This window comes from Fopius arisanus, unplaced genomic scaffold, assembly GCF_000806365.1.
Source record: "Fopius arisanus strain USDA-PBARC FA_bdor unplaced genomic scaffold, ASM80636v1 scaffold00025, whole genome shotgun sequence".
Classification (NCBI taxonomy): domain Eukaryota; kingdom Metazoa; phylum Arthropoda; class Insecta; order Hymenoptera; family Braconidae; genus Fopius; species Fopius arisanus.
In genome coordinates, this window is record NW_011887764.1 from 670,162 (window position 1) to 692,048 (window position 21,887).

Here is a 21,887-nt window from a genome sequence, read left to right on the forward strand (position 1 = left end):
ATATTTTTTGAAAGGAATTTGAACTGTTGGGGAAAAATGGTGTATATTGCGGGAAGATAGTTTGTTCGGAGTGGATTTTTTATAATTTGAGAAACCTCTGTGAATATGTGTTAATGAACATGAAATGCACAATTGAATTGCTAAGAAAAGGGCAATGGTTTCGTTCGATATAAAAAGTGTTTATCGATTTCAGGAGCTCCGTCTGGGGAATTATTCTTGGCTCTCCTCGAGTCCATGACATATCCAGAAATATCGTAACTCGGTTTCACTGATTCTAATTAATTCACGGTAAAATCAATTCTGACAGAGTTGATCAGAGACAGTGGAACGGAATATTACGATAAAAACTGTGCAATTGTTTGTCGCGTCTCATTTATCACAATTGAGGGAGTGAGGATTGGCAAAGGACAATCATAGGACATCAAGTTCGGACATATCGCCCGGAATAAAAAAATATAAATTGACAGAAGAATATTTCAGAATCTCCTGAACATTTTTACTGTTCAAAATTTTTCACTGCACCGAGAAAAACAGTTGTATAAATCGAATAAGTGGTTTATCAAGTTTGAATAATTTTGTATTGAATGTAAGCAAAGCCATAAATGGAAAAAGAAAAAACGAAAAAATATTGATCTTGATAAAAACGAGTGGATAAATTAATTGATCGATTTGATCTTCATTTTATTAATTCATCCGTTCCTCTGAAAAAAATTCTCGAAGGATAAGCTGAAAACGTTGAACAGTACAGCGACAGATATAAATGAAAATTGATTTTGATATTAGACTCACCCGGTCACCACGACGAAAAAATCCATGATGTTCCAGATGTTACGAAGGTACGAGCCACGATGTAGAACAAAGCCAAGAGCCAGGATCTTGAGGCTCGCCTCTACGCAGAAAATTCCAAGGAAATAAATCTCCGTTGATTCGAGTTTCTGGGCTAGTATGGTCTTGTCCGATCTGGGCAGATGCTCCTCGAGGGCGAGTACAACACAATTGGCTATGATGGTAAGAAGGACGGCGTACTCAAAGGGCGGCCATTCGATAATAAAACGCGTGTGTTTCCTTATGCAGTTTTCCTCGGACAGGATAAACAATGACGTGGGCCCCTTAGTGCCCCCGCCGGCCGCCCCACCCCCCTGATCCCGGCCTGGCGCCATTACCACCAGACCAGGTCCCTGAAAATATTTTTTCATCATTATTACTATTTTACATTATTTTAATTTATGGAAAATTCAACAATTCAATTCAATTATTACAACATTAACTATTTATTACATTAATTACAACAATAATCATCAGATTGAGGAAAGCAAATTGCTTCGGACATTAATTAATTGCCAACCGTAATTATCAACTTTCCCACAATTCTCCTACGCATTCACCCTGCAACCCTCCCCCCATCGACCCCCCCGAAAACTTGTGTAACGCAGTTGACAATGGATTCGACGCATTAAACGGTACTAGTACTTGGAGCATTAGTTTACGATGTAACTAGGCACGGAGCAAACTGCCGTCGAGTTGTTTCAACGCAAGTTTATAGGGCTCATTGAGTACCTATGTGATTACAACATCAGCCCTATGAATAAGCCGAAACAAAGTGAGAAATGTGGGAGAACAGTTGTAGTCACTTGAAAAGTCGATAGCACTAGGATTTGAGACCAGAGTCAAGTCGTTTTCAGAGCTTAATTTTGAAAGAGGACGGTGCGAATACGAGCAGCACCTCAAACTCATCAAGTTAAATAGCTGAGTTAGGAGTGTGTGGAACAAGAGTGGCTACTATGGCGGATTATTTGTCAAGTGGGCCACCCAGTTCTTTTGAGCTCCTTTCAAAATTCCCTAACTCTTTTTCCTCTGCGTTTTGTTTTACGCCGAAAAATTCCCCCGATACAAGTGTTCAAGGTGTGTTTAATTGCTAGTTTGAATGATATAATAATTTTTAAAACGATTTTTAATGGTTCCAGTCGGACTTTTCAATCATTCCCAACGATTTCATGACATTTTTCACAAATTATTCCTCTCAATTATCTTTCCAAAACTCTTAAATATTGATAAATACACGACTATTCTATCTCGGCTAGCGATTCCTCGAAACTTATTTAGTTTATTGAATTGAATTGAATTTTCATTTTTCATATTTCATAAATAGAATTAATTCCTTGTGAAATAGTAAATTTTTACTCAGAATACGAACAGTAGATAAATTCATATAATCATTGGATGAGTGATGAACATTGAAAATTCATTATTCAGCAACAATTACGAGTGAACTAGATGATTGAAGGGAATAAAAAATGAATTGACTTCCGGTGAATGCAGATGGAAATCTCTCCCGACAATTTGCAAAGTAAATGAATTTCTCCATTTGAATTCCGCGATTTAGTGGTGTAAACAGTAAACCGAGGAGCCCAAATGATTTTCGGCTTAATTATAGACCTTCCCTGGGCCACTTTCCGCTGGATGAAGAATTCCGGATGTTGAATATCCGGTAGCTAGCCCCGGTCGCTCCGAGAGTTGGTTCGATGGCCTTTAACCCCCTTTGACTCAATTTCAACCATTTCAACTATTCCGTTTTCCCTCGCAAACCCTCCATTCCCCATTTTTATTTAATTCCCCTCATCTTTTCACCTCAAGATGCTTTAAGTGTAGTTCATGGATGTCCTTCAATTATTTATGGATAATTTATTCAGATTTTTTTAAAGCAATTTAATTAAAAACTTCGAACTGGGAAAACGATTGAAATCGCACTGATTTTAATGGCTAGTTAGTTTTTAATGAATAACTCGAAATTCAAAGCTCATTTCAAAATTCTTGTCGAAATCTTTTTTGGAGAGTGAACCGAGAGCTAAAAAAAAGGTTATCGCGAATATTTGGCCATTTCCCTTAGATTGAAAGATATTCTTAAGATTAAATTATGAGTGCAGTTTCGGGGAAGTTGAAGACCTTTACAATATCACTTTGAAAGAATTGGAAAGAAATTGATTTGAGAAATGAAATTACGAGATATTCATGTCAATTGACAACACTGTGATCACAATTCAATCTAAAAATAAGACGCTCGGATAAAAATCAAACTCCCAACGAAGTTATGGCGGACTTTCGCCAATTTCTGGAATCTATAGATCTAAAAAAGTTCGACCCCTGAAAAATGAAATAACCGCGATGCTGAGTTGCGTTATTCCGTCCATAGCATCGGGCCGGATGTCAATGTGAATCAAGTCTTAAATCGCATCGAACACATACCGAATCAGTAGTAGAAATCGTACACGGTCGGACCCGTCAGAAATACACCGAGAGAAAAAAACTTCTCTTAACAATAAAGATTTATTCGATACAAGAAAATATTCTCTTGTCAATTTAAAAAGTCGGAGAATCAATAAATCATGTATTTCCCACACTGATGGAAAAAAATTCTTTCAACTGAAAGAGATTCTTGAGTTGCAATATCATATTCATAAATTCTACTGAAACTCTCTTCATAAATTCATGCAATTGTTGCTCCAAAAAATCATGCCTAAGCAATAGCAATTTTTTATTATAAAAATTGCAATTCGTAATGTAAAAATTAATTTGCAAATTAAATTAAACCGCAAGATTTTGGATTCATTTTTTTCTTCAAACATAATTTTTGCCGCAAATAATGCAAAAATGGGAATATTGAAAAACATATAGATTTTCCAATGTTGAAAATTTGGACAAACAAATCTGATTGCATCAAATAAATCTTCTTGATAAGAAATAATTTTTTCTCTGGGTGCATACCTATAGTTGGGATAGTGCTGATGTGTTTTTCATATGAAAATAGCCGACGGTGAGCCGACTTACATGTTGGCCTATACCCGCTGTACAAAGGGCCTTCGATTTGAGTGTATAATGACGCGCGAGGTGGCGATTTCAATCTCAAAGCTAGACCATAGATTTATTGAAAGATTTCTCCTGCACTGGCCCCTCTCAAATGATTATCGCCTCGTCCTGATTTTTATCGGTTTTTTTAATCTTCTGGCAAGTGGCATTAGTGAATTGCATATCTTACCTCCCCTCCAAAGCTAGCCCAGTCACCGAGACCACTCAGTCCGGCCGACCTCTGCCTTCTCCTGTACTGACTCGCGTATCCAGGATCCCTTTGTGCCGCCTCTTGCGCTGCTGCCAACCTGGAATACCAAAAAAAAATGTCACTTTGCGCACAGTGTTTCAGTTAATTTCGTTGATATCAAGTACATTTCGATATGACATAAATTATTATTTAATACACAGCACGATGAAAAATTACTTTTCATTATTAATAAATATTCATCTCAGTCATTTCATTTATTTCAAGCAGCTTCAATTTTCAATTCAATTGATTTTCTATGAGATTGATAATATAATATATAAACATTCGAAATTTTGTGATAATTTCTACTGTCCGATATAGTCGTCGTTTTTCAGATAGTAAAAGTTATAATATTTTGATGGTTTTTATTCGTTGATAGATTACTGAATGTCGAGATAAATGTAACTATAAATTTGCCTGGATGTAATGGTCTAGCAGATGACTTTTCCAGTAGAATGACAGGAATTTATCTGAAGAATTTCTCTCCGCATGGCGATATCTGTCTGTCATGGCATCTAATCCGAGTGAATAACTCAGTTTCCCAACTAACCGATACTTCGTCACCTCCCCTACAGTATAAACCGGGTATAGAGGAGAAAATCGAAGGAGTAGATGGAAAAAATGGGGACATGGGTGCATTGTTGGGTGAGTTTGCGGGGTCACCACGTCCTAGAAGTGGTGAAAGAGCGATGAAAAAGAAACGAGCCAGAGCACGATCGAGCATCTCTTGTGCCCCCGAGTACCACTAGTTATAGTTCACAACCTGGATTTATCGATTTTATTCGTCAATGAAATATGTGGAATATGGAGTGGCGAAAGGCCGAAAATTACAGGGCCGAGGTCGGCTAAAGTTTCAGATGAAAAATCCCGTGTAAATCCAATGAAAACCCGCGAGTTCCAAGTATTTCAGGAATACCTGTTCCCAGTAAAAATTGTTATTCTAGCGTTTTATGATGAAAATTCAATGAAAATTGTGAGTTTTCCATGTCCCCACTGTGCATTAAATTCTGACCTCTGAAAAATATGTCAATAAATGCCCAATTCATTAATTCCGCAGGAAATCCACTGCATAAAACCGTGGATTTCCCAGAATTATAAAAATATCCTCAGCAAAGTGGGTATGGCTATGAAAATGAAGGATAAAAACCCCGAATTAATTATCGTATTATTTTGGATTGGATAGATTTTTATCTCCTCGACTCGCTGGAGTATCACTCATTTACGTTTTTTTTTTCCTTTTGCACGAGAGGAATGGAATATCTGGAATCCCCCGAGTAGTTCATACCTGGTAATTTGGGTTATTTTTATCCGATAGAAGTACTCTCTTTGTTTCAATGAGGAGTGGGTGGGGAGAATCGGTAGTCGGCCCTTTGTTAAATAAATTGGTTGTACAGCGGCGATGATTACGAAAACCGGCTCACAGGACGCTTAATATTCTGAGTGGTTTTCAGTTCCACCGGTTTGAGTGATTTAAACACGGGGTTTTGTAACTTTGGGGATTCAATGTTTTGCCAAAGCTTCATCAACAGAATTTGCTCGTTTCAACTGATAATAATCCATATTTTGATTCTCAATGGAAACTTTGGAAAAGATCGTTGTTTCGATTATCTAATTTTGCCTGAACATGACGTGGAATGTTACGAAACGTGAAAATACCATGTTTCAGGTGCATGTTTGTCTGAGTCTCGACTTCGTCTCGGCCAACAATTTCATGTGATCTGGCACATTTCTTTTTTTACTGGCCTAGGTATTTGATATACTACTTCGGCCGAGTGACGAACAAGATTTTTTATTATTTAATCCATAGGCAGGGTTTTGGGACCGCGAACCGATCGTGAAAAGTTGCCTCTCGGACTAAGCGACAAAAATCGACAATTTTTGTTTTTGGGACAGTTAAAAATCCCATAATATATGTCAATCAATTAAAAATTTTCATTTGAAATATTAATTGACCGTATTAATCGGTATTAAGACAGTCTCAACTTGGGAAGAAGATTTAATAAAAATATATAACAATTTTGGAGAGATCGTTAGTGTCAGAAGGGAATTAAATATTCACGTGTAGATTTGAATGGATTGTTTTAATTCTAAATTCGTATGAAAAAGTGTCTAAGATTTGAAAAATTGCTCGGAAAACATGAAAGGTGAATATTGAATGGAATAGAGGAGGTCGCACATGTCGCTATCGGGCAAATAATTGAAGACCCTCCGTTGGCAGGAGGCAGTAAATTTTTGGGCTTCAAATCACGCGAGAGCACTTTAACACAGCAATGGAATTTGCATCACCCAAGAGGTTATGTGACGACATTGGGGGGCCTCGAAAAGAGGATGACGAAGAGATGGAGTGAAGCGAACAGAAGAGGATAGCCGAGTTATCGACAGGAGAAAAGAGCGACCCTAATGGCCCCATGGACACGTACACCAATGTCTCACTAATTGATTTCATTAGCCCCGACTCTTTCCAATGCATCATTTTTCTGTTTTTCAGCGGTTGAAAATGCGAATTTCGCCCTTCATACACTCACCAAGAAAAATTGTGAATTTTCCGGAAAAAATCCACTGAAGACTTGAGCGAAAGAAATCATAAAGTTTCAAATTTCTCTGTAAATTCGCATATTTAATTATAAATACGAATGAATGGAGGAATTCTCCAGGTCATTCTCCCTAAATTTCAATTTTTTCTTTTATAAGGAATCTGATTGTTTGTCTAACGGTGTCAAGGCCAGAAACCGGAAAATTCAGTCAACAATTTTTTTGAACAGTGCAATCTCGTTTCCGATGTCGTCCACTCTTTTCAGCGTAAATACGGACAAATGCGGTGGGTTGTCAGGGATAATGGTAGAATACCTAGTTGTTCTAGTTACCTCGTAATTGGCAATGTTCGCCTGTGGCTCACAGCACTTTACTATACCCACCGCACGTGTACTCTCGCAGTTTTGCGAGGGAAGAAAGCAACAACTGGGGCTTTTACCCGCCAACATTCAATCAAAACTAAAAGGTAATCTGATAACGATAATACAATTGAACTTTTGAAAATTCGGGCATTATGTCTCGCAGTTTTGCCTGGCAAGCAAAACTTTTCCATCGCGTATGATCGGGAATAATAGTGAGACTCCATATATTCTTTGTATTTGCGCATATTCTAACAATAAATGTGTTAGTGAACAATAGGCAAACCTGGGGTATATTGTGCCTAGTTACGGGGGTGACAGCGATGGCACAAAGACCTTAGCCTCAATACATGCAATATATAATGTGTACTCCCCGATGAGGATTATTTTCTCGAAAATCCATACTTAAATTGTCTATGAGTCCACTAGAATATAGTGCGCGTGGAAAAATTATCGAGGACAAAAAAAAATTCATAATAAAATTAAACCCAACCTTTCCTACTGACTCGAAAAAAAATTTCCCTTAATAATACCCTTTTTCATTTGGTTTGTTCATTTCTATTGCAAAAATAAATTCACATGATTATTACTGTAATCAATATTTGTGTGTATACCACACATATTTTATTGATTACAGTAGAGTTGATTGTAAATATTAATGCAAATAAAAGCATTTAATTGAACCAACAGCCTTGATCAGAAAATGAGGCAATTCTCATTAGATTTCACGTTAAACAAAATTTTGCGAATTATCAACCCAAAAATTCGACAAGATCGCTATTCGCTTTAATGTGTGGTAAATCCTATAGTAAAAAATTGTAACGAGTAACTCAACAAACGAATATTAACTGACCCAATAATAATTAATTGAAAGAACAAACATAATCGGATTAATGAAGACCAATGGTTCCACCCGGAGTGACGTAGTTTTCTACCCTTTATAATTGAAAAAGATTTGAGGGGATTGCGGGATAAGTCCGACGGAAATCCTGTGGTTTTCCCCTCAACTTCCGTTGTACATACATAGTCGGTCATTTCCGTTGACGTACACTTTTTCTTGGATGTTTTGATTTTCTCTCCGATTATTCACTACCCCAACCCCTTCCACCCATTCATACTGTTTACAGTTATTTTTAAACCGTGGAATTATTTTCCGTCGCGTTGAGATGACGCAGTGGGTGAAATTGAGAGGGAAATGACTCGTTAATCTGATCCGTTATTCATATATGCCTGTGTGTATTTAGACTTGCGTAGGCGAGAACAACCCCGAGTCTTTCAAAATAGTCTGACATTACACTAGTCGCTGATATAATTATGGCCTCCAAATGCTTTCGGAGATTGTCAAAGGAGACGGCCTTAAATTATTTCGATAGCATCAAAATTACACCTGGTGATTTTTTTTACCCTGTAATGAGAGCCTTGATTATAGTTTGCCTTGTTTCGGGGGTAATTGAAGGACACGGAGGGAAAAATACAAAATTGTGCAGACAAAATTGCAAAAAAAAGGTGAAAAATTCGCTCTTTCATTTTTCAAATGAGAATTATAAAGTGGATAGCAGGAAGGAATCGTTTGATAAGATGGAATCGCAGTTCTTCTATGAATATTGAATAAATTCACAAATCAATGGAATTTCTATAAATATTGTATGAGGATAATTGAATTTAATATATTATGAAAAATCAAAAAATACTGAAGTACTTCAAAAAATATTGAATAGTTTTCCCTGAATACTGAAATAATGTACTAAATATCGAATAGTAATATCACTAATATAATTGGAGTTAAGATTTGGAGGAATAGAAGTAAAAAGAAATAGACTGGAGTTATTTTCAAGTCAATAACGTCAAATCTGTGAACTTGATCGTTCTGTCGCATACAATGCCGAGGTAATTGACCTAGTCCTGGGAAATGGGTTAAAGTACACGACGTATTTGCACTCTTGCACGCATGTCGATTGAAAAAGGTAAACACTTGCTTTTTTCACCGGTCAGCGATTATTTATTCGCAGTATTATTTTGTTTTTAGAAAAAAATTGTTGGAATTCTTAATAGATTTTTGGATTTATCTTCTCCATTTAATTAGGGGTAAAGAGATAAGAGGGAGATAAGAGGAGAAACGAGTACAACACTTGATGAAAAAGATTGATACGAATATATATCTATAAGAAATCAATGGGTAGTTCACTGAAAAATTCGATTTGGAAAAAAAAAATCGTCTAACCTCATCATATCAATTATACGTATATATATTCCGACAAAAAATGCAATAGGTCAGGATAAATACACGAATAAAACTGTTAAGCGATTGAAAAATACACGAGTCCTTATAAACAAAACCATTTTTCCCCCACTGTCATAAAATATTCCAGGACACAGGTGAAAAAAAAATTCTAACGAATGGAATGGCAACCCTCGCACTCATGAACACCTAATTTTTCAACAATTAACAATTCTTTGTTTTTCTATTAAAAAATGTCCATCGACCGGAACAAAGCGAACTATCGAATAATTCGGTGAAAGAATCTCTATCAGATAAAGAAATCATAAAGATAATGATCTCATGGCCTTTTATGTAATATTCCGAAAAATAATGTGAAAACATCCGTTTGGTGGCGGTGTCCATTTATAGGGGGTGGCAGGGCCTATATCAATTCATCAATTGAGCATTGAGGTGAAATATTCGGCGATATAAACGAATTTGATATCTTGAAAGGGGTTATTCGAAAATTGAGTGAATTGATTGAGGGAAAGCCGATGGGAGGGTGGAAAATGGGAGGATGGGTGAGAAATGGCGGGTAAAGATATAAGGGTTATAAGTCACTCTAGTGAGATTGAAGGTCTCACATGACTGGCTGTCATCCGAGAAACGGAAAGGAGTCTGGGTAATACGATTCGTTGACACATATACGCCAAGTCGGACTATGATCACTTGTGAGTGGAATTGTGCGATGGAATATGAGGGGTTTGGGGGGGTTGAGGGGTTGGGCAGCCAACACTGGGATAGCGTGGAATATGGCAGGGAGAGAAGTATTCGAATACGCGTTTGCGTAATTAATCGTCGGACCATTTCTCGCTCACTCCTCTGGCTGTAATTAATTCATCGTTGGCATCGGTCAAGGTCCAACGGTCCGGAATCGAGCCATGGCACAAACTACTGGCTGTGCAGTTGAGTTCAACCGCCATGTACTCTATTTCGATGCGTTTATTCACGTATCATTGAATCTCACTTCAGATATTTATGGGATACTGCACATTTTCGGATACTCAGAATATATTCTTCATCAATAAATTTGAGGAAGAAAATATTCATCCTCACTCACTCATGTAACAGAGATTTATTCGAATACTGTGGGAATGCTTGTTTTTGTTTATGAGAGCAATGCGTTCACTTCGATTGAATAATTATTCAATTGGGTCAGCTAAATAAAGATATTGTTCACTGGATGGAATCAATACTTTTCAGGAATGAAGAAAATTATTATTGATAACATAATGATTATTCTAGATACCGAACAGCTCCATATATTTAGTGTCAATCAACGATTTATTTGCTTTTAGATATTAAATATGATTTGGAGAAAATACTGAGCCAATTTTATGTAGTTGAAATATATTTTAAGATATATTTGAACTACCTGCCGAGGCCAGTGGGGGCGGAGTGGATTTGCAGTTTTTCTGTAATAAATAACAGAACAATTCTCCAGAAGATGCTCTAGTGTTATTGGAATTTATGGAATAATCCTGGAGATGTTTTTGGTCGAGTAGAGAGGGAGGGATGTAACGACTGCAGTTGCCAAATGGTCATGTCATAGGGTAAAACACTGAGACTCAATCTCTGTCGGTTTTGCAGCCAAGTCCTATTTTTCGTTGCTACACTGTTGAAAAAATTGAAATCTCGAAGGTTTACTCTCCATAGACAGATTTTATCCCAGTTATTTCATGAATTTTCCTGATTGTTTATTAATTGAATGGAAAAATCAAGCAACTTCCCAGTTTTCGATTTGGCCAGAGAAAAAACGAAATGTTTGATTTTTCGATGATATTTTATCATGGCAAATACTTCATGATCGAGAGACTTCATTAACATACCCCGAAAGTTTATGATTTTCCCATAGCTTTAGTTTTTCACAATTTACCCGACAACAATAAAATTCGCGCTGAGTTTATCGACGTTATTACCACAAATTTGCATCGTAAAATTGGTAAAGTTCCGGGTAAACTCTCTTCCAGTTATTCGTAAATGGAAAGAAATTGACAACTCACTTCGTGGAAAATTTACAATCGACAAAATCGCAAAACTTTATTTATTATTGACCGATGATATAATTTAGTGGGGAATGAGAATTTTACGAGTCGCTATAAAGATATGTCCAGCTTCTTCAAATAAAGAAAAGGTATTCCTGTTGGAAAATGGCCAACTAGGATAAATGCATTTTTTTGAGACCACTTTCTAGCCGATTTCTCGAAATTAAAGAAAGACCTCATCTTTTCCTATAAAAAAATATTCATCCAAAAAATTTGTCATGTTCCTTCGATTCCGAGATATTGGCTAAGAACTCTCCTCGAGAAAAATCCACGTATCCTAGTTTACAACTTCGCTACTGATTCGTCAATAAAAATAATCATTAAAAATAATAAGAGTAATTGAAAAATAGACTTGCTTGCGAAAGCCATTCGCCAACAGAAGCCCACGCTCTTCCCTTTTCTTCCCGAGAAGCCTCGGAATTCCAAGAAAAATAATTCCACTTAAATTCAATCCGTATATTCTTGAGATCCATTTATTCGATACCCAGGAGTTTATCTCTCCCATTTGATCCTCTCGCCAAGAATCCCTGAGGATCTGGATCAATTTGCATGACTCGTTGGAACGTGGAAAATCCCCCGACTCCCATCTCACAAATGTTTTCATTAAGAATGTTTTCAGAAAATATATGTTTTCATTATATAATTATTGTCTATAATTATTATATAATTATTCTTTGCCAGGAATTTCTGGGAATGGTGTAGAAATTAATTGGCCGATTACCGATTTCAATAAGATTAAACCGCATTTGGGGGGCAAGTTGTAATGGCTGTTTAGGAACAAAAGAGTATTTTTCCATTTTCCTGACCTTTGATAACTCTCTTCCCATGATTTCAATAACCGCATAAGACTGCCAAAAAATCGCTGATAGCACATGCTAATGATAAATTCCAATTGGCTGAGCCTTAACGATGTTTTTTTTTTTCAAAAATTTATAACGTCCTTAAAAAATTAGAAAAATGATTTTTTTCGCAAGCATTAATTTGACACTTAAATTTCCTAATAATAAAATAATTTTCAACAAGGTGCTCATCACTTTCGACAGTCATTGTGTGATCCGCGAAAAACATTAAATTAAACACTTAATTTTTTCGGGTGAATCTGGCCAATTGAAAAATGATGCAATGACAGCACATACTTAAAGGGGATGAAATAGTTGACAAGAAAAATGAAGAAAATAAACAGAAAGTGGTTGAAGGCGATTGTGTCACCTTGATCGTGAGGTTTACTCATCGTGATTCTTTGGGAGTGAGGAATCGCGCGCAACCCAATGGCCAGGCAGTGGAGATATGCAGTAGGGTGTTATACACCAGCCGTTATGACGTCATCCAGCAAAATGGCGGTGATATTGAATGACGTAAGCGTCAGGAGCAAACGCAAGGAGGCACAACGCGCGACGCCAAAACCACCGATAGCGACAACCGCTCGGGCCATACACACACCTTCGCCAATTTCACTATATACCATCCCCACAACCCCCTACCACCTCCTACCACCTCTTACCACCCCCTACCACCTCTTACCACCCCCTACCACCTCTTACCACCCCCTACCACCTCCTACCACCTTCTACCACCCCCTACCACCTTCTACGACCCCCTACCAGCTTCTACCACCTCCCACCACCTCCTACCACCCCCTACCACCCCTATCACCTTGGACATACAAATGCGCACGTGTGCAACTTGTCGAGTTGGGCTTGCGCGTATTCCACACTATTCTGGTGTTAACCGCATCCCAGTTGACTTTTTCATTCGCTCAAACTACTGCTAATTAATCATTTACAGCAGCCTTACCATAAAAATATTGCTATTTTGGGGAGAGTTCAGGGATTATCTTCACCAAGAGCAAAAATCCGGTCCAGAATTATTTTTATCAACCCAGAGAAAAGTCTCAACGGGACAATAAGTGATTTCGCTCGTCCTAGGAACTCGGGTTTATCGAATTTAAAAAGCGGAATTCAGGGAAACAATCGATTTTTCTATTATTTAACGATTTTTTTTTTCGTGAAATAGAGGGAGGAAATTATAGTTATTACGGGTTTCCAGTGTTGATTTAACGGAATTTCTTTTATTTTAAGGGACACTTTTGCGTGAGTCGTGGAATTTCTTGTTCTTACATTGAGTAGTTTATTCAAATGTAAGGAAAAAAAATAAAGTTTATTTTCCATAAGGAAAATGGGGAGACCAGAGAAATTTTCTCATTTTCAGTTGCTAAAGAGGAAAATCTATAAAATGTTATTTATTTATGTATTTTATTTATTTTTATTTTTTACTAAATGAGAAAAATCTTTGGTTTTTGAATTCTTTAATAATGATTTTTTGCGATATTATATTTGAGGCTACTCATTATTTTTGAAGCGTGCTATCTAAATCGATCATTTCCTCGTTCCAATATTAAACAGGATTTTCTATTCATCCTCGACAGACCATCCGCTGAAATTATTGACCAGTGGGGCAGCTAACGAGCTCCAATTTGAAAAATCGATCGATCGCTAGTCATCCCCCTCCATCCCTTATCAGAAGAAGAATCTCTAGTCCAACAATTGATAATCATGAGAAAGTATTCAGTGGAGGAAAATCATACTAATCTTGAATCACAGTAAAATAAAATTTACTTGCTCTTGAAAAAAAAATGGATAAAAGAAAACGTATTCATAAAATTAAAACATCTGACTCTAATTTTCCGCAAAATTTGTTTAAGCTTAAAAAAATATTATTATTTATCTCCAAAAAAATCCTGAATGTTTTCACCCTAAATCGATGATATCCGAGATAAAGAGAAATAAATAAAAATTTTAAACTCGACTGATTTAACTTGACGACTTGGCCAGTGGATAAATTCCTTGAAATCCTGTTAGCCCCGAAATTTCACAGCAGGAATACTCGATATGCCAGAAAGGACGCTCGTGGATTCTCAAGGCCACCAAAACCAGGGTGCAATACAAAAGAGCCACACCACCCCGGGGTCAACCCTTCTATTATTATCGAGAATCTGCACGCGTCCGATAAGACTCTCTCGGGTTTCGTGGTAAACTAAATTAATAATTGGCCGTCTCTTGAGGGATCGACATGAAACAACAGCATTGGATGTTGATTAGAATGAGGGGATATTGGGTGGGAGGCAAACGGCCTTGTTTCTCAGATGCTTTCGGTGTCGATTGATCGGACATTATTGGTGGCCGCCCACTGGCTATTGCTCTGTACCCACTCTAATCTCCTATCCTTGATACTAACACTCGTAGTGGACCCATTCATTCAATTATTTGTACACGCGGAGAAAAAGATTTCAAACTGCCCCATGGGGAGACGGTATATTTCCAGACTGTTGGAATCGAATTTTTTATTCATGTACAGGAGATGGAATGAAAAATTCATTGACAATTAACCATACGAATGGAAAAATCGGAAAGTCCCAAGTTGGGAAGAAATAAACCAGTTGATGAGGTAAAAATTACTGCTAGGGCAAGGTCATCAGCTGTGATGACCTCGGTGCTTTCGGCGATATCTCATTTGGATGATATTAGATGTTAGTGTCATCCGTTTCCACAACGTTAATTATTAAAACGTACAAGCACGCGTAACGGTGATAAAACACTTACGTGGTGAAATAGCTTTTCACTTTACGACTGTCCATTGTGTATAAAATACGGGGAAATATTCCTGTCCGTTGTTATTGGATTTTTTTTTTATTCAACTGGGGAAAATAGAGGTCTAATGGAGAAGTGAGGGGTTATAGTCGCAGGAATATTCTAGTAAGGGGGACAATATTTCTGGTCTTGATTGAATATTGATGCCGAACATTTATGGGCATGTCATAATTGACGGATATTATATGGTATCCACAATGTTACCCTCAATACGCAAGTACTTTATATGGAATTAAAGTGAATTCTTTGTTACACTGTTAGAAATTTCAGTCACAATGTTATTCGAATTTTCAATGGGAGTTTTAATTCAATTTCGATTAGAAATTTTTATTGAATTTCGCATTCACATTAATGATTTGATAAAATTCAGATAGATCAAGTATTTTGTTTTGAACAATCATTGATTTTTTAATGACAACTTGAAAGGTCGACCTCTAATAGAATTGAATTTTTAAAAGATTTCATCATGCGGCGCAATTATTATCTTTATATTCAGCAGGTTAAGAATTATTTGATTATTTAAGATATTTACTGATATCTCGATGAAGAATTACACGAAATTCGTCTCTTTTGTTTTTTAAATATTTGAAGTGAAAATATTCATTTTGTGATTTCGATTCAATCCCGTTCAATTGATTGGATTCACGATTTAGCGTCGAGAAAGAGGAATTTTGCATTGAAAATTTTTTGAATACTTTGATGTATTAGTGAAAAAAAAAATTGTATTGTTTCGTGGGAATGTTTTCCCTCTGAAGGGACTCCGATATTCTACGGTGCGTGATTCTCGTCGAACGATAATAATCAGTGTTTTGGCATCTGACGTATAGATCATAACTCATCATAATTTATGGATCGAAATATTTTTGGGTCAGCTACATGCCTCATTATGCTTAATGTTTCAGCGAACGCCATCGTTCTGTCAAGTTGTTTCATTAATTTTCCATTTTTTGTTATCACATAATTTAATCATTTTTAAGGCACTCAATGCAAAAATAGGCAGACATATTCTGAATTCTTCTGATAATTTTTTAACACTCAATTAAAAATTTTTTAATTTTAGCGATAGTTTGAAAACTCAATATATTTCCTCTAGAGTAGAGTCCCGTGCGCATGGGGCTGTAGGGGAAGCGAATTCGGATAATCCGACTATCTGCAATTACCCCCACCACTTTTTTTCGATTTTTTTCGTAGTAAATTCGAATACGAGTGAAATCTATTTTTCCGCTTGATTTTTCAGGAGTATACTGTGAAAACCGAAAGATACGCGAATAAAAGAAATTGAGGAGAAGCGCGAATATCATGGAATTTTATTGTATTCCAATAAAAATAAATTTACGACGTACGATTGCATTAATGAATAAACGAGCAATTGTCGACGTCCAGTTTCGATATAATGAGACAGGGAGGAAACGTCAATGGCCAGGTTTCCACCGTTTTGTACATCCAAGTTCGCTTGTTACGTAGCAATGTAATAGAGAATAGCATCTATTGTTCCATAGTAGTGACTTGGCTGGCCATCGGGTGCTTAATCTGCATTGCAATGGACAATTGTTAAGACCCCTATCAAAGATGTTCGACCGGTAATTGCGATCAGTTCCAGTCGTACGCGAAATTCATGTTTAACAAACGATAATTGGCTCACCTCTGACATTCCATCAATCACACCAATTATTATTTATTTAATGAAATGTCAGGGATTTTTTATTGCAGCTCAATTCGCGTCCACTAATTTCGATTAATATTACGGAAATAAATAATTTAATAAATGGGAGATTCTAAAAATCATGTGAAATACGTGGAAATTGGCAAAATGGATTTTCACGTGCATCACGCAAATCACGGAAAACCAAGGTTATTTATTCAGTGGTGGAGGTGATCCTCATACCACTCACACTCTCATTATCGATTTCCACGGGCTTATTTTAGTCATTGAGTTATTTCGCTTCAAGTTATTAGATTGATTATACCCGATGGGGGAGGTAATATTGAATTCATTCATTGAAATTGAAATCGCGTCGTTACTGCCATTCAAAGGGGAGGAATTAAACATTCCAAAATAAGTGGCAAATTTTACATATAGTTAAATATTTTCGGGATTAATTGAAAAAACTTTTATGTAATTTTAAACTCTTTGGAAAATTCAAGTAAAAAGAGGAGATTATATTTTCAAAGATATATAGAATATCCTTTGAATCCAATGGCACAATTCTTATATCTTATATTTTATATATATTATTCTGGTTATATTTCGAGAACATGAAAATTGGCCAATCCAGTAATCTTTCTTTTGACTTCCCGGTAATCCATAGAAACGCCAATGGCAATGGAATTTCATTTTAATTAACCAAAATTCTCTGTATGCATATGGAAAATATTTTTATATTATAGAGAATAACCGAGGAATGAAGTGAATTTCTCAATTCAAAGTGTTCACAAATTTAATTCCAGAAGCCAGTATCACTGTATTCCAGGAAACAATGCGTGGGCGTGGTAATGAATACGATGTATTCGGGTGGAATTTTTGTTGAAATCCATGCCATTGTTATTAAGGAATTTCAATTTGACGTATTGAAACAGTTCGTTACAACGGGGATGAATGCAATATCATAAATGAAAAGCCGCAGTTGGTGTAATGTTTCGAGAGTGTGTTTGGCGGTCTGACCACGGGGTTGATGTTACTACTGTAATCTTGTTAAGACTTTTGAATATAACTTCAAACTATATTTGCGAAGTATTAAGTTTCACGGATCAACATGGAGAAATTGTTATAAACTACAGTGATTTAAAACAATTATAAACCACATTTAAAAAATTATTTATTTGTATCAAATAATTGAGTTTATTTCGATAAAATTGAAAATGCAATGTTTTTTCAAATGAAAAAACATATTATTTATATTACGATTATTATTATTGGTGTTATTGATTTTTGCACTTATTTTTCAGAATGGTATTCATTTATATTCAATAGGTCTGCTAATTCATTTGTTTATTATTACTGTAATGCAGAATGCGTATTTCGTTTAAATAAATGATTTTCCCAAGTGTACGCATTTGAATAAAATATGTGTAATACATGAAATTACCTAGTACCTCGAAAAGTATGTAATGTGTATTGTGAATATGTTGTGTGTTGTTCACTGGGAATTCGATACGTCGATTCAGTGGCCAAGAGATTAAAGTCGATTTAAGTAATAGTGGATTTTTCCGGGAATATCTCTGAATTTAAGCGAGATGGTGAAATTTTTGTAAAGACTTTTTTTGCAGCTCGTACTTCACTCGACAAAAGATATTCTGAGAAGAATTTCGCTATCTCTCCTAGATTTAGAGATCTTCCTGAAAAACCAGACTCCTTTTTTTTTTGAAAAGAAGAATTTTTATCCGCGTGGTTTTTCTCTTGCTCGAGGAGACGGTGCACTTTGGCTACTGTTCCCATTGCTTGCAAAATCGGAGAATCGATCTCCCATTACTGGAATGCAGGTCTTTTGGCTCAAGACAGGAATTTTATTTCGTACTGCTTACTCTGGGTCGGTTTAATATTTTTTTATTGGTCCGGAGAGTGAATTGTGGGTTATTTTATTTGGATATTTTCATTTTGATGGGAATAACAATATTTGGATTATTTTTGTTGGACTTGGGCGGGTCGAGGTGTAATTTACATGTGGCAAATAGATTTTTGCTAAAGCTGAGAGACCTTTGTGGCAAAATAAATAGATTCTAATTTAGAAGGAATTTCCCTGTCTCTCTGATGAAATTGCATGCGCGCGGAGTTCCAACTACTCGGACAAGAATTATTCTTCAATTGGGGGCGATATTTTCAATTTACCAAAGGTTAATTGGATGTTGCGCAGCCCCGATGCGGATGAATAAACACCGCGGGTAATTTTCGGTCGATTCTCCGAGTCTGGGAGTCAATTAAGGTAATAATGATCCGGTGAAGTGTCAGCTGATGGAGAAGAGTAGTTGTAAGAAATGGTAAATAAAAATCCGAGGGGTGAGAGATCGATAAGCTGTCGTATTTTTACCCCATAGTGACGCCACGTTTTGACTTGATTTCCTGGACTCGAGAAATTTCCAACATTTTAACGCAGAATTTCAATTTTTCAATCAACTTATCTAGAAAGCTATTGGCTCGAAGAGGAAAAATATAAAGACCTTCTTTTTCGAGAATTTAACCAGCTACAAAAAAGTTCTTTTATGTTTTTGTCATAAATCGATAATTGTTGGGGTACATTGATAATCAGCAAAAATGGCAAATTCAAGTTTTCTCACTTGATCTCTTCGCTACTGATGTTTTATTAAAGACTATCAGAATGACGAATTTGATTTTATAATTTGGTACGACAGGTGATAATAGACCTCGTGCTGGAGGGAAAATTGAAAGAAAAACCGGACTGGATGTTAATTAATCTTCGCTTATGATTTCTAGTTTATGTGTGGCATACAAATGTCGAATGTAAATTCGTGAGGGATGAGGCGAATGTGACCGTGCGATTTATCTGTCGTTAGGGAGAATTATTAATGAATCGTGAAGCCGTGGGAAGCATATACAAGGCCTAGATATACTTCCATTTGGATTAATTTGGTTGATGTTGAGACTGTCTAATAGAGAAATATTCATGGCTCCAAGCTGATGTGCGCATTCCAATGCGGCAGTTTATTCATATAAGTAATTATTTCTGATTCATTTTTTATCTTAGTATTAATTCAGGAATATTTTTTTCTTAGAAACGAATCGATGGAGTAATTAGAGGAAAATAGTCCAGTGAGTCACACCAGTGAATAAGAATTCGTGGAAATCCCCGGTGACTAAGATTGCGTCAAATGTGTTAACGGTTCTTTTTCCTCTGAAATTTCAGGCCTCATTTAGCTCGATTTAAATTTTAATTTGCACGAAAAATGATTTTTAGCTGAGTCTGAATTTGTGACTGAAATTTTAAGAAATTTTAAACGGTTCAAGCTCTGTGGAATATTTCTATCGGTGCAGATACAATAGAAAAGATTTCTCGAAAATTTTTCTCGGTTGAGAAAAGCAAGTGCAAAAATAACGCAAGACGATCTGGGGAAGAGGATACGGCTCAAGTCGTCCGTGCAACATGATAGCTCCCTTCATCGGTTTTCATCTCACGGGGAATCATATTTTATTGCGTCCGACCACGCGCACACCATTATCCCTTGAGTTCCTTCATGACGCGACTCGCATTGCGCGTACGTACGCATTAACTCGGGGATTCCAAGAATCGCTGACACACTGGGATTCTTCACCAACTATTTTCACCCTGTCTCACCCTTATTTTTTTACCCACCCCCTCGCGACCATGAGCGGGCGCCGAGACTCGTATACGCGTTACGACAACCAGTGGTTCCCAAAATGTGTGTCACGCGCTCAACAGCAAAAAAAAAACATGCAAAGCCCCACTTTTTATATTTTTTATACGTGCTTAGTTTTTGTTTTGTTTTATCTCCTTTTCTGGGTGTGGGTTAATTAAAAGAAGTGGACATTAATGAAGTTTATTCGAGACGGGGAACTACTGCAGTGATAGTATATCACTGTGGGGATTTTTTTTTTTCATAAATTTCGTTCATAAAGTGTAGTGGTCAAGTGAGATTAACTGAATTTTACAGTTTAGCAGTCTCTGTGAATATCGATTGATATCGAAAATTTAGGAAATTGGAGGAAAATGTGGAGAGACTTTTTCTGTCGGAAATTTAATTCGCCAGAAAAACAGGTTTTCAATCTTTTGACGTTTAGTGATTCGTTATCGAGATAAATTAACAAGAAAGAAAATAGTGAAAGCAGATTGCAGTCGAGAATGAAAAATGGAAATTTATGTTTCATGGAATGCAAATTAATAAAGTGTTCTAATTCCCTTATACTAATCATGTGTTCCAATATCGATCAGTCAATTTTTCTTCTATACTCGATTTGACTTCAGTCAAATGACAGTTTTATAACAGGATCGCAGAAGATGTGAGGAGTAACCCAGTATTTTTTTGTATTTAGTCTTGTTTAATACCAGAAGATACATCTTCAATTTTTCTGTTATCCTATTAATTTTATTCTCAGACCCTATAACATAAATACCTATTTTACCCGATTGAAATATCACGATGGAAAATGAGATATTGCCTAATGTCACAGGTTGTCATCTTCGCAAATGAAGCCGCAGAAGGGTGAAAATCCAATTATAATCACTTGAATGAATAAAATAATGAAAAAAAAATGAGAGAAGTGACCGAGCTTTAAATTTTCAACGAAGTAACGCGAAATACCTATAATGAGATAGGTAGGTAATTACGTGATTACGCAATCGAGATAAAGTACTTGTAATGAGGGAATAGCGGTAATTGAGGGAGAGGATGATTAAACGACAAACAATATTATCGGGGAGTGAGTGCGTGACGTGGTATCAAGAGAAGATCCACAGAAAGAGAGGTATATATCTATTGATCGTTCATTCATGCCGCCCTTTCGTGTTACACCCGTTACAGTCGACGAACCACCGCCCCTCGCTCGTTCTACCACACAATCCTAACCTACAGAAGGGATTCAGTCCTACCAACCCTCTATCAAGCACCCCCTACCCTGCCAGACGAGTCACACGTGGCACACGCCAAATCACACGTACCAACTAAATCAGTGTCCAAGTCGTTAATTACGATAAGTGGATTTTTTCTCTAGGCCAGTTCCTAAGGGACATTGCGAAATTGAAGGAAACAAGATATATATATATATATTGTATATTTGTGCTGACACCCCGTTGGAATTTCCGTGAATTTTCTGTTACAAAATCATCAAAATTCTCAATTATGTAAGTGTTCATTTGATTTCGATTGTAATCACAGTCATTAATTTTTTTATTTATTCTGAAAATTCAAGAAAATTGATTTGAATGATTATTGATTTTTGTTAGGTTGAGAATTGAGGGAAATTATTGACTGAATTGGAAA

The 21,887-nt window shown here is 36.4% G+C and overlaps 2 protein-coding genes across 13 annotated transcripts in view; both read right to left on the reverse strand.

Annotated features, from left to right (window-relative positions):
* Positions 1-891, reverse strand: part of cac (cacophony) — a 32,272-nt gene extending 31,381 nt beyond the window's left edge. For all 12 annotated transcript variants that reach the window (XM_011301928.1, XM_011301934.1, XM_011301935.1 and 9 more), the window contains exon 1: positions 790-891. In XM_011301928.1, coding sequence (XP_011300230.1) covers positions 790-815 — 26 coding nt within the window. In that variant the 5' untranslated portion in view covers positions 816-891. The remainder of the gene's footprint in view (positions 1-789) is intronic.
* A 3,147-nt stretch (positions 892-4,038) lies between these two features.
* The window catches only part of LOC105264804 (uncharacterized), a gene marked incomplete in the record, with an annotated part of 75,192 nt that continues 57,343 nt past the window's right edge, over positions 4,039-21,887 (reverse strand). Inside the window, 1 exon segment of the mRNA XM_011301937.1 lies at positions 4,039-4,151. Coding sequence (XP_011300239.1) covers positions 4,069-4,151 — 83 coding nt within the window.